The 14,087-nt window shown below is 49.4% G+C and overlaps 1 protein-coding gene across 2 annotated transcripts in view; it reads right to left on the bottom strand.

The window, feature by feature from the left end:
* Positions 1-5,326: 5,326 nt before the first annotated feature.
* ELP3 (elongator acetyltransferase complex subunit 3) overlaps positions 5,327-14,087 on the bottom strand; it is a 97,328-nt gene continuing 88,567 nt past the window's right edge. For both annotated transcript variants that reach the window (XM_030489674.1, XM_030489675.1), the window contains one exon: positions 5,327-7,858. In XM_030489674.1, the coding sequence (XP_030345534.1) occupies positions 7,782-7,858 (77 nt within the window). In that variant the 3' untranslated portion in view covers positions 5,327-7,781. The remainder of the gene's footprint in view (positions 7,859-14,087) is intronic.

Here is a 14,087-nt window from a genome sequence, read left to right as displayed (position 1 = left end):
AGTGTCATCACCCCCTGTCCTCTTGCAGCTTCCCCAGAGAGCTTGGGGTTTAAGCTTGTGAGAAAGTGGTTCTTCCTCTCTGCTCTGGTGAGACCCCCCCTGCAGTCCTGCATCCAGCTCTGGGGCAACAACATAAGAAGGACGTGGAGCTGTTGGAGTGAGTCCAGAGGAGGCCACAAAGATGCTCTGAGGGCTGGAGCACCTCTGCTATGGAGACAGGCTGAGAGAGCTGGGCCTGTTCAGCCTGGAGAAGAGAAGGCTCCGGGGAGACCTTAGAGCAGCTTCCAGTGCCTAAAGGGGCCAACAAGAAAGCTGGAGAGGGGCTTTTGACAAGGGGGAATGGCTTTAAACTGACAGAGGGAAGATTTAGATGAGACCACACACAGTGACAACAGGCATTTACAGAGGAATTTGTACACATGGACTTGAGAGTTTGTTGGTTTTTTTAACCTTTTCCCTTAAACCAGCACCAACTTCTGCGGAAGCTGTGTGCTGGGCGAATTGAGCTGTCAGCTGGTGACTGAGCAGTCTCGGCCTTTTGCTTACACGGAAGACTGAGGCTAAACCCACCACATTCGGCTTTTTCCCCACAGTTATAAAGAAACTAGAAGAGGGACATTAAAATATATATAAATCCAAGTGTGTTGCAGCAAGAGTTTAAAGCCACCAAAGCAGGTCTGTGGTGCGGTGCAGGGGCTGGTAGCCTTTGGAAGCGGCTGCTGAGGATGAAACCCCGCAGAGCCCTCATGCCAGCTGGCTTAGACGGGAAAGGGACAAAAGGGGAAGCAGGCAGCGGCATCGATAAATCAATGCCAAACCACTTCTTTCCCATTTGGAAAAGGACTCGAGGCGAGCCAGCCCAAAGGTTTTGTGCTGCTGTTTAGCCGAGGTCTGCATGGTGCCGCTTTACCTGCACTCTGTTTTTCCGACCCCCCGACTCCTTATTCTCATTAAGCAGAGCTGATGAGCACAGCCGGATCGTGACTGCTCTATTTCTTAACATCAGGCTCCTCTCCAGCTCCTGCTTCTCTCGATTTAATTTTCTCCTTTCCTTCCAGATCCGCCGCAGATTCCCCGGCGTGACGGCTTATTGCACTGGAGGCAGGAGGCGGCCCCTGCTGCCGCCGCACCAAGCATGCGAGCAGGGAAGGAAAACAAAAGCCGAGCGGCAGGAGGAGATTGATCCTTGAGAGCAGGTCAGCTCCACGCACTGCTGGCCTCATGGAGAGGCTACTCGGAGTCGTGCCTCTGGGTTACTTGCCTTTTTCTTTCTCTATTTCTCTTTGGTTTTCTTTTCCCCAGTTCACTTTTTTAATAATGAACTGAGCTGCTGGGGTCTCGTGACAGAATGGAGCTAAGCACAAGACCCCACTGCAGCTGGGCACAGGATGTGCTGAACTAGGATCTGTAAACAGATATTGTGTTTTCCCCAAACTGAGCAGCACCTAATCTGCAAAATTCATCCCTTTCAAATGTAGAATGGTTTGGGTTGGAATAGACCTTAAAGCTCATCTAGTTCCAACCCCCCCCCCACAGGCAGGGACACCTTCCAGTAGAGCAGGTTGCTCAAAGAGGGGTCTATCAGATGTAAAAATTACCCATAACATTAATAACAGCAGAGCTGCTCATATGTTTATCTCATGTTTATCTCAGTGTTGGAGTCTTCTTGTTTTATGGTTCAGTTCCTGTAATGGTGATGGCTTCATCTTGGCCATCTTAGGCTTGAACACCTCAAGTCGTTGAGGTATCTCCCAGCTCCTCTTAAATTTCAAGCTTCCTCCTGCTATTAGGCTGTGGTCAGATCTCCTTCTCCTGGAGCCACTTCTTCCACTCTGCAGGAGTTACTGTCCAGAGTCGTTCAGCACCATGCTCTGCCAAAAGCCATTGGCACGTCAGGTCCTGTGGCTCCCAGCCATGGTTTTTTTTTGTCTGAAGAGGCTGTCAAATCACTGTGTTCACCCAGTTCATCGCGCCTGATCTGGGTTGTGCATTCACCACCACAATGTAGCTTTGAGGGGCAGGAACCACTTCTGCCTGCAAAGCTACAGGCAGTGAGAGCAGGTATTGCACCAGCTGTGGGCAGCAACGAGACCTGCTGGAGGTGCCCACAAGTGGGTTTGTGCAGGGGAGATGGGACAGGCAGTTGTGCAGGAGCTGTGGTGGATCTGGGTTTTATTTTGCTGCAGAGCTATACAAGTAGGGTGATGCCCACCAGGTCCTCCAAGCTCAGGCTGGGAACCAAAGCAGAGGGGCCCAGACATGGCTGAAAAATGTAGGCACGGAATCGTTTTGGTCGGAAAAGACCTTTAAGATCACCGAGTCCAACCGTTAACCCAGCACTGCAAAGTCTCCACTAAACCATGTCCCCAAGCGCCACATCTACACATCTTTTAAATACCACCAGGGATGGTGTCTCCGCCATTGCCCTAGGCAGCCTGTTCCAGTGCTTTCTGGGTGAAAAGATGTTTTCATGGGTCTGATGCTGCACTGCAGCAGGAGGTGACAGCTCCCGAGGGTCTGAGAAGTTGCAGATAGCGGCAGTCCCACACCCTCAGCAGGGTTCTTCTCCCAGCAGCTCTCCTGGGCAAAGATGGGCTTTTGCCCATGGCCATGGGGAAGCAAACCCCAGCTCTGCAGCCCTTGTGCTTACAGCAAGAGGCACGCTGAGCAGGCACATTTCCAATCACTCCAGCACTACCAAGGCAGGGGCAGAAGATAATTTAAAAGCAATGAGGAGAAGGCATATAAATAGAAGCAAGAGAAATATCAAAGCTGGCAGAGCTGCTTTTCACGTCAGAAAGCACAAGACTACAGCAAGGAGATCATGGTGTGAGCCCTGGTGCTCTAGCCTCAGGCAAGTTATTACTGCTCGAGCTGCACCTGAGCTCCCTGGCACCCACATGCCGCATCTTGGCCATTTCTGATCACAGGCAGAGAACATCAGTGTCCCAAAAAGGGAGAGCAGGAGAAATGCAACAGGCTAAAATTAATGCAGAAATGGGCATGACTCACCTTTTCCTCCTTCAAAGTATTTTAAGCTGGTCACCACTGTTTGCCCACGAAAGGAGAGAGCAGCTTCCATTAACAACTTGCTTGCTTTATGCCTGCTTATTCTCCTCATGGGCTGCGAAGGAGCTGGGCACAGGCAGAGGAACACCACCACGCTGCTGCTCTTGCTTGAAAGCATCACCCTCCAACCCCCATTGCCTGCCTGAGGGGTCACCGAGCAGGGAGGATGCAGCACGAGCACCCTCTCCACAGTGGTGACCTGAATCCTTCCTTGGCACCATTTCGATCCAGAGCAAGGGAATTTGGGGCATTCCCAGCCCCAGGTTGTATTTCCACCAGTACGGGATTTACCACAGCCCTTAGGCTGTTGGGCTTGACAGGCAAATCGAGTTTTCTTGACTTTTTTCATCTTTTGAACAATTGTGTAAGGTTATGTCTGCTTAACAGACCCCGTTCGCATCATGAAGGGAGAAAGAGCTGCAGCTTGTCAATATAAATCACCTTGGGGGTGTGTGTGCGCGTTTTAGTGAGGGTTTTTTGATGTTTACTTTTGTGTTTTCTATCCAGGAGGCTTCAATACACTCTTCACCAATCTTCCACTGAGTCCTGTGTAAAAGATGCTGGGCTTGGCCACTTAAGGCAATGCTGTCTGCATTTATCCTACCTCAAACTGAAGGTCACGGCTGCACAAGACAGACCCATTTCATGGGCTGAAGTGCAAAAGCTCCTGGATTTCAAAGCCACTCTCCCTTTCATAGTTAATTACAGGATGCTCTTAGCCGATTTCCTACACCATAGCTCTCTAAGAACAATGTACTTGTACTGGAATGGATGCTGTTCTCATGGAGGAAAAAAACCAACCCAAACCCTAACATAATAACCCAAACTACTTTGCTGTGCATCAGGATCCTTCTGTGCTCCCCAGTTTGTTATTTGGACACCTGGTCCCACACTGTCACCCCATGTTAATGAGGCCTAGCTCAAGAAGTGGCCACAAAGCTTCAAGCATCACCATGGGAAGGATCAACATAAGGATGTGGAGCAGTTGGAGTGAGGCCAGAGGAGGCCATGAAGATGCTCCGAGGGCTGGAGCAGCTCTGCTATGGAGACAGGCTGAGAGAGCTGGGCTTGTTCAGCCTGGAGAAGAGAAGGCTCCAGGGAGACCTTAGAGCAGCTTCCAGTGCCTAAAGGGGCTGACAAGAAAGCTGGAGAGGGGCTTTTGACAAGGGCCTGTAGGGACAGGACAAGGGGGAATGGCTTTAAACTGACAGAGGGGAGACTGAGATGAGATCTGAGGAAGAAGTTGTTCCGTGTGAGGGTGGTGAGGCCTTGGCACAGGCTGCCCAGAGAAGCTGTGGCTGCCCCATCCCTGGCAGTGTTCAAGGCCAGGCTGGATGGGGCTTGGAGCAACCTGCTCTAGTGGAAGGTGTCCCTGCCCATGGCAGGGGTTTGGAACTAGATGAGCTTTAAGGTCCCTTCCAAGCGAAAGCATTCTGTGATTCTATGAACTGCACAGCCCCTCTCCTTTCAGCAGGGCCTCATCTTTCTTTTGTGCCTCTCATTTTTTGGCAGCTAAAGATGTCTGAAATCTTTACCAGACTTGGTGGCTTTGTATATGTTCATGCCCACTGTACTTCAAACACAAGAAAGCCTGAAACCCTTCAGGATAGCTTTAGAGAGAAGCGTGGGTTTTGCTTTTCCCTCCTGGCAGCCAAACCACAGGCAGCAGAATGAACTGCAGGAAATGATCCTGCCTGAACTTACATCCAGGCAACCGCAGACTCCACAAGGCACAGTAAAACCTCTAGAAAATCCACACTCACCTGCTCAGATGTCCCTCTCCCTGCCCTCCATAGGCGGATAACACATCCCATGGTATTTTTAAACTCAGGCAGCCGCACAAAGGGTGAGAAGCTGCAGCTCAGGCTCCCAGCCTAGGACCTTTCCTCTAATCAGCGCAGCTCCAGGGCCATCCTGGGCTGCCCCATGAGGTTTGCTTGTGCCATGGCCAGGGAGAGCCGTGGCCTGAGACCCCAACCCCATCCTGAAGCGCAGTGGTTTATAGAGCAGCACTAGCCAGGACATACGCCAGGAACATGCATTGGAGGAACTCCCTGTCCCTGGCAGAAGCAATGGGGCTTGGAGAGAAGTACAAACCAGCTATTCATTTGGCTGCATTTATATCAAACGGACAAATCAATACATCACACTTCAAAACAGACACGAGCCTGAGCAGACACCCAGAGAGTTTCACAGCAGCTGAGAAAGTGCAGCATGAAATCACCATAGAAAGAACACATTAATGGGAAGCTACAAATACGACACCCCCAAAACCTGCTTTATTTCTTGATAAAGCTGCTAGCACACTCAAAACACATTGGCCTTAAAAACCCAAGAAATAAAGAAACGTATCCGGTACGTCCCAGATTTGCCGGAGGGCCACGCTTTCAGATGCACGGAAATGGTGAGCGTTTCTGGCCAGTACCTGGAAAAAAACTGGGCTGTCAGAGCTGGAAGCGTCAGAGTGATTCATAATTATGTCAGTGGCACCAGTGCAACAAATTTTGTGGAAAATCTCAAGGATTCTGCACAGAAATTGCGTCTCCTCTCCCCATGTCCCTGTCCATCTCCCCTGTTTGTACTATGTCAGAAGCTTAACGCGCCCCATTTACCAGTGTCTTGGAGGATGGAAAAAACCCAGCTCAACAAATCAAGAAGCATGAGCTTCCATCTCTCTTCTTTAAATCAAACCTCCGCACAGGACAGGAGGCTCAACCACGCTCAGGGTTCAGTACCAACAAGCTGGTGTGTGGTTTATCATTCTCCAGCCCTTAAACAGGACACTGGCGTTCACCTTAAATAATAACACATTTATTACCAGGTATTTGGACTCTCCTTTTCCACACGTGTGCCGCTCGTGCGTCAGCAGCCGTCAGCACGGTTCTGGCCGCTGACCCCACAAGCTGCAGGGCAGGAGCAGCAATAGATCATGGTGGCAGAATCTCATTCCCTGCACGGCACCGCTGCCGTGACAGCTTTCCTCCCTGAGCCGCTCCTCCTCCGGGTTAATCACGTGTGTCTGAGCACTCCTTACTGCAGAAGTTTCCAGAAGGCTCCTGACAGAGTCATTTATTAGAGCAACACCCGAAATGTCAACTTCTCTGCAAGCCGCTACGCTGGCTTCCAACCCTGGTTTTGATTGAAATACAATAAAAGAAGAAGTAGAGGTCAGGGCTTCTGATGTTATGTCAAGCTGGCAGCCCCAGGCCCGCTGCTTTGGGAAAGCCAGAATTATGGGTGTCAAAGGACACCGCATGCCCTGGAGTGTCCCCACCCTACCAAAGGCCTGGGGAGAGGGATGGAAAGTGCTGAGCTCTTCACCCAGGGTCACAGCTCACTTTGACAACTCACCTCACTCTGTTTGCAAAAATAAGCTTTAATTCTGTCATTCCTGACAGAATTCCTGGTGTCTGGAAAAGGCAACCATCATACCCATCTCCAAGGAGGACCAGGAGGAGGATCTGAGGAGCTACAGGGCAGTCAGCCCCACCTCTGCGCTGGGAGAGCAGGGGCCCAAACCCTCCCCAAGGCCCTTTCCTACCGTGGGATGGAGAGGGGAGGAAAGAGCTGGGAACAGCCAGGAGCGACCTCCCATGGACCGATCATGGCTGAGCAATCCGACTGCCTTCTGTAATGAGATGACGGATGTTGTGCACTGTGACCTTGTCAAGGCTTCTGACACTGCTGCCACATAGCATCCTCATGCCCAAATCTATGAGCTATGGGCTGGAGAATGGGCATATCTGGACCTGGAAATACAGACTAACAAAATGAAGCGGAGGCCACCAGGATGGCTGTGGTGTTGGAGTACATGATGTGCAGGGAGAAGCTTGGAGACCAGAATCAGACTTTTCCCAGAAGCTCACAGCGACAGGCTGAGAGGCAACAGGCACAAGCTGAAACACTACACTACAGTCAGGAAAAGCTTTTTCAACATATGGGTGGTCAAACATTGGAACCTAGCTGCGGTGGACTCTCCATCCACACCCATTGAGTATCTCCATCGTTGGAGATGCTCAAGCATTGCCACCCTGATTTAACTGGACCTGCTCTGGGGTTGGACTAGAGACAGGAGGTCACTTCTAACCTCAGTTACTCCATGGCTGTGTGTCATCACAGAGAGCCAGTTTAAGTTTTAATCTCAATTCCTACAGCCAGCAAAGCGGCTTCTGATCCTCACAGTCTCCTACTGTAAGAGGATCAAACAGCATCGCTTGGGATGGACAGAAAGCAGCCAAGCCCAGCATAAACGAATACACACAGAGAAAGAATTAATTCATGTTGCAGAATAGCCCACACGGTTTCAGTGCTGAATCATTAAAAGCCCGCTGACAGCATCACAGAAGTAACAGATGTTTTTCCCACCAGGCTGTTCAATAGTGTCCCCACATCCAGAGCTCTCAGTTCACATACATTCAGTCCTCTGTTGCATGGCCTCAGAGCTGTCCCAGAGGTACAGCAGGCTTACACGGGTAATGAGACATGTGGAACATCCCCAGCCTCTCCTGGCGCAATGGGCAGAGCTCAGAACTGACAGCCCCAGAGGAGATGCCTCGTTTGCTGCCGTGGGCTCTGGCATATGCAAGTCCTTTGCAGTTGGTAGGCTTTGGTTTTTAGCTTACATCTGTCCCCTTGAGCTGTCTCTGCATGATGAGTCTTGTCTCCTCACCTCTCCTCCCAGCAGCTGGTCTGGGTGAAGACCTCGTGGGGCATCAGTCCAGCTTTTTCACCATGTAAGGCCCTTCCAGCTCATAGCCGATCTTCCTGTAGTAGTTCCTTGTGCCAACACCTGTGAGGAGAGTGACAAAAAGGCTTAATTCAGTGCAATGAATGAATGAAAAGCAAGGAACAAGTTGGAGAAGCTAGGGCCTGGCAGGAAAATCACTTGCATGGAGGGATGGTGCTTGGCCTCTCCGAAGAGTAGGCACTAGGCCTCCCCATGCTGGAGCAGGCGTGTTTACTTGTTAGCATCTGGACTAATTATGGTGTTTTTAAGGGAGGAAACACAGGAACACAGCTCTTCTAGCTGCCCTGAATCATGCATCTCATCCTTTGTCCTGAGAAAGGTTGTGAGCTGCGAGAGGGAGAGAGGAATCAACATGAGAACAACTGTGAAACCTGAGTTCAGAGTACCCCAGGTACAACAAAACCCAAAGACAGGCTCCTGAGAGGCGGCGGTGCAGCTGCAAGCATCATTACCAGGAACTGAAGGGCTCTAAAACCCAACAAGCTCTGTCCAACGGCTCCTAGAAATGAGCTCAGCTCCACTTCAGATAGACAAGTGGGCTCCGCAGCCGCAATCCAATTTCCTCAGTGAAAAGGACGTCTCTGAACGCCTCAGTTCTCCAACAGCCTCTTCCCTCTCCTTCCTCTCTTAATGAGACCCCGCAGCGTCTGTGCCCAGGGTGAGCTCAGCCCCACTGACCCAGGCTGCCTTTCCTGCAGCAGCATCCTGCAGCAGGACAAGTCCAGGACAGCAGCCTTCGCCCTCACCTTATATAATTACTCACAGATGCAGACATTAGTCATCAAGAGAGGGAGGAGGAATTCAGCATCATGGCATCATTGTCAGTGCAGCTGGTGAGTAGGGACAGAAGGACAGATAGGACACGGCTCTCCATCAAGAAAAGCAGCCCTTCTTTCCTCTAAACTCATCCCTCCTCCAGCCAGTTCCTGGAAACTGCCGTGCTTGCAAATGGCTCTCCAGGAATTGAATCGGCTGCATCTCTTGTGCAGGGAGTGACCGGGTGCCACCGGTAACCCCTTCCTGCCCACTCACTGCTGCAGCAATTTACCCATTGCTGCTTCGACAGATTTGTCTAAAATAGCCCTAATTATTTCCTGAATGCACATTACAATTGCTGCTGAATGGCTTAAGCACTACAGTTCCAGAAAAACCTCCAGCCAACTTCCTAGAGAAGAATTATATTAATTTAAAATACAGAAAAGACACCTGAAACCCAGACCTGAGATGTCCTTAGTGTGACCAGCAGGTCAAGGGAGGTGATTCTCCTCCTCTGCTCTGGCGAGACCCTACCTGCAGTGCTGTGTCCAGCTCTGGGGCCCCCAAAGTAAGGAGGACATGGAGAAGAGGGAATGGCTTTAAACCAACAAAAGGAAAGATTTAGGTTAAATATTAGGAAGAAGTTGTTCCCTGTGAGGGTGGTGAGGCCCTGGCACAGGTTGCCCAGAGAAGCTGTGGCTGCCCCATCCCTGGCAGTGTTCAAGGCCAGGTTGGACACAGGGGCTTGGAACAACCTGCTCTAATGGAAAGTGTCCTGTCTGTGGCAACTGTAGGACTAGATGAGTTTTAAGGTCCCTTTCCAGCCCAAACCATTCTGTGGTGCTATGATGTCCTCCTGCCCCTCATTCCAACTGAAGCTGGGAAGAACTTGAAAACCCACAAAGAACCCCAAATTGAGGAACATCTGGGCAAATTTACTTCAAAGTAGTTGCAAAGCCCCTGTGACACTGCAGCAGAGCACCATTCTGAACTAAAAATGGTGACATGGTTTAGTGTGTGGTGTCCCTGTCCATGGCAGGGGGGTTGGAACTAGATGATCTTAAGGTCCTTTCCAACCCTCACTATTCTATAATTCTATGATTATATGAAAAACATCCCAAGGGGAACCCAAATTCACTCAGATGCAGCATGAACCTGAAGCCAAGGTAAAACCCAAGCCCACTGTGCACATGTCCACTCCCTTCTTTATGAGCTCTGCCCGGGAGGGTTGGGATCTTTGATGTGGGGTAAACTATCGCCTTGAGCAGTATCTTGCTTAAAAAATGTCCTCTGGGTTCCCTAGCAGAGATGCTGGGGGATGACATACAGATTTTGGCAGTAAAACAGCAAAACCACCTCACCCGTGGCCTAGAACAACTTGGTTCAAAGGATTAGCGAAATCTAAAGCTGAAGGGGAACCTTCTTGAAGTTAAAGGACGACTAGTAATTTGGCTGATGTTTTAAAAAACACCTTGATCAGAGTTATTTAACACTCCCCCTTTTTTTCCTAAAGCACTTGGGAAACATATGGATTTTAAAGAAGGTAGGTTAGGTTGCGTCAGAGCATCTGTCTGCTGCCTCCATTAATCTCCGGGCTGTTAAGTGGCGCTAGTTAAGTGCCAATTCTTCCTCGTTTGAGGGCAATGGGTTCAATCCATTAACAAGAATGATGATGCAGTTGCCCAGCCCTGTGCCCCAGGGGTCCCACACTGTGGCACTTCGCAAAGCATCTCAGTCATCATCTCAGCCCTGCTTAGGAGTAACTTCTTGCATAAAATTACTGTCCTCCAACAGGAAAGTCTTCCATGAAGAGGAAGCCTCAAGCTGAGGGCTGCATGTGAAGATACGGTGTGGTTTCCCTGCTGCCCAGCTCTAACTTGGGATGTCTCGTGAGCTCCAGCGCTGCAGGAATGTTTTCCATGCAAGAAGCTTTTGAAGGGAAAAGCTCTCCCCAGGACACTATGGTTTGGTTTGTGTGGTGAGGTTTTTGTAGCAGGGGGGTATAGGAGTGGCTTCTGTGAGAAGCTGCCTGAAGTTTTCCCCCCATGTCCAACAGAGCCAATGCCAGCCAGCTCCAAGATGGACCCACCTCTGGCCAAGGCTGAGCCCAGCAGTGACTGTGGCAGTGCCTCTGAGATAATGTATTTTAAAAGGGAAAAAAGCTACTTGGCAGCAGCATTTTCAGCCAGAGAGAGGAGTGAGAATGCGTGAGAGGACCAGCCCTGCAGACCCCAAGGTCAGTGCACAAGGAGGGGAAGAGGTGCTCCAGGTGGTGGAACAAACATTCCCCTGCAGCCCACGGTGAGGCAGGTGTCCCTGCTCATGGCAGGGGGCTGGAACTAGATGAGCTTTAAGGTCCCTTCCAACCCAAACCATTCTGTGGTTCTATGATTGCTTATCTGTGAGGGAAATGCCACACTGTAAGCACTGCTAAACGGAATAAGAGATCTGTAGGACAATAATAACTGCCTGTAACTCATGCAGAAGGAATCCATCCTCACAGACCTTTCTGTTGTGAAATTATCACAACTTTGTGTGGATGCAAAGTCCAAAAAACCCAAAGTCACAGAACTATGCTGCTGGCTTGTGATCCCAAGGAAAGTACCACCATGCAGTCCTGAGAAAATCAGTGACAGCTATTAAAACAACATGCCATTTCTTCTGCTCACAAGTCATTCTGGGGCCAAATGCTGAAGAAGAGACTTGCAACGCCCAGCATGCAGTCAATACTTGTCCATTAAGCATACCTGAAAGGAAGGGCTCAATGGCACTGGTTCTATTCCCAAATTTTTGCTGCTCTAATTTACAGCAAACATATCACAGAGCTGGTGGGACCTGTTCAGGCAGCACTCTTCCCACTGCTCCGAGTCGCACCCCTGCTTTCCATTGGAAAGAAATATCATCCAAGAAGTATCACAAAAGAGATACCACACAGGAGTGGACGAGTAAGGCCAAAAGCTGGCTCAAGAAGCTTTTTGAGTTTTTGAGCTCGAATTTGCTGCATTCCTCATTCTGGGTCTTTAAAACGGGGTTTTAAATTTTAAATATCCCATCTCAAACTGTGCAGGAGAGCTTAGTCTGAACTCCGCAAAGCAGATTTCAACCAACCGCTTCCAGATTCACCAATGGTGATATGGTTGAAGGGCAGGGGCTCCAATCCTGCCTGCCCGGATGGAAACCTGTGGCCAGTGGACAGCTGAGGCTTTTTGGAAGTGTCCCTCATCGCAATCTTCACATGACACAACCTCTGGCAACAGCTGCTGGTTTATTCAATCGCCTTTTGTTCTCTTCTTCTGGAAGCATCTGAATAATGGTGAAGCGTACTGATAAACCCCCAAACCTGGCTGTTGACTGTAACATTTAAACCTTGAAATTAATAAAACAAATTTTAAAAGTCTGCCTGTAGCAGGGGATGGAGAAAAGTGACCACAGTTTCAGGGTTAAACACTCTTCTGGCCCAGCAGGACGGCAGAAACCAGATTTCATTGTCCATGTGCAGCAACCCCTGCCTGAGATCTTTTCTGTGCAGAGCCCATAAATCCACTCTTCTGACTCAGCCCTGCCACACAGAAATACTGTGATGCAGCATCCGAGGCTGAGTATCCTCAAAGATTTCTCCACCATGGCTCACTAGTCCCAGAACTAAGTGAAAATGAGACATTTTTCAGGATCATTAAAGAGCTACTAATAGTTCATAAAATTTCCATAGCAGAGGCTTACTGAGGCACACAAGAGACTTATCCCTACACAGGCCTTCGCATCTTTCGGCAGTGACTAAAATCTTTTCTGAAGATGCACAGTCAAGGCGTATCATGTCTTGCAGCTTGCTTCCCCCTCAAAATACTTTTCAGGAGCGGTGAACAGGGGCCTGTGTGCCAGGCAGTGAGCCTGAGTCAGCTGAACTTCCCTAACTGCTTTAATCTATTAATGTGTTGGCTGCAATTCTGATGATAGCAAAGCCTTTCCATTTTTTTAGGGGGAGTAACTACCTGACTAGGTGCTTTCCCTGAAGAAGGGAGAGCCCCTGACTCTGTGCAGACACCCAGATCATCTGTTGGACCTCTGGCAAGTAGGATTGTCCTTCAAGGGTGCTGGGAAAAGGATTTGTGGTTAGTGCAAGCAACAAGAGAGGAAAGGGTGATGCTATACTCATCAAAGAGGTATGGATTTCACCTAGAATGAGCAGTGAGTCTCAGGCTGGTTGCAGTGGTTTGGGATGGCCACAGCTGCTTAACTTGTATCACAAAGGATGTTCCCCCCTTGGCTGCTCTGCTGCTGCGGGTACAGCGATACCCTACAAGGGGAATGCTCTGCCATGGTTGGAATATAGTTTTGTGGTTTTGAAAAGGCACAGAGAAGGAAGCAACAAATGCTTCTGCTGTCACCTACAGTACTTCCATGGACATCAAAACCCAGCGAAGGCTTGGAAGCTGCCGCTGCCACGGGTCAGACCACAAATATCTGCGTTTTCAACACAGCTAGAAAAGTGAAGAAAAAAACCAAGAGCTCCAAGAGAATCTCCTTGGCCTCCAAGTGTGTCTCTCATGATCAGACCAAGGCTGCCAAAGCCTTAGGAGGACTCAAAGGCCGTCATTCAGAAATCACAAAGTCACATTTCAAAGTCCCTCAAGACATGGGGACGGGTGACTCGGAGCCCGACGTCAGTGGTGAGTGAGCAAACACAACCCTCTTTTTACCATGGGTCTTGTTGGAGACTCAGGCTACTAAAAGAGAAGTTTTAGGAGATTTTTAATACTCCTTGCTTTGACCTCCACGAAGTCCAAGAAGACACCTCGCTAGCTGTCCAACAAGTGCCTTCTGAAACCCACTGCTATTCAAACCCTTGACTCTGTGCAGCACTTCAAAGCAAAGCCAACAGTGACCGGTGCTTAGCAGCCACTCGGGCAAGCGTTCAGATCTAGCTTGGGAGCAAGCCCTTGCCCTTCCAGTTGGCAGGACCTGTTTATATGAGGAAGGGTCAAAACTAGTATTTCAAATCTGTAACGGCAGTAGGAAAATAACGTTTTCTTGTCTCTTGTGTACTGGATGCTGACTGAAAAACCACACACCGCATTTCTGCGCTGATGCACAAGTTAAGAATGCAGAGCAGATCCATCCACAACCTCCAATGAGTTTGCTCTGGCATTTACACTTTTCACAATGCCGTATTTCATCTTCAGGGAAAACATGAGGCTGTCTCATGTGAATCCCTACCAGCCAACTGCCGAGAACAGTAACAATGGGGAAAAGGCAAAGGATTGGAGATAACCAAAAAACCTTATCAGCACTGAGGAAACAGAAAACAACAATATTCTTAACACTGCTGGGAAAACCTGGGCACGTCAGAGCACTCAGAAAAAAGTTATTAATTAAAAAAACCAAGGAACAATCCTTACATCTACCCCTGAAGCAAAGCTTTTTCGTTTTTTAAGGATTAGATAATTGGCACTCATTTTCTGACAGTTCCTAAAGATACTGGGAGATAAAAATCCTCTGAAAATTACAAGTAGAGGCT

The sequence above is a fragment of the Strigops habroptila genome, chromosome 6 (assembly GCF_004027225.2).
Source record: "Strigops habroptila isolate Jane chromosome 6, bStrHab1.2.pri, whole genome shotgun sequence".
In the NCBI taxonomy this organism is placed as follows: Eukaryota; Metazoa; Chordata; class Aves; order Psittaciformes; family Psittacidae; genus Strigops; species Strigops habroptila.
Note: the sequence above shows the minus strand (reverse complement) of the source record. Positions and strands in the feature narration are given on the sequence as shown.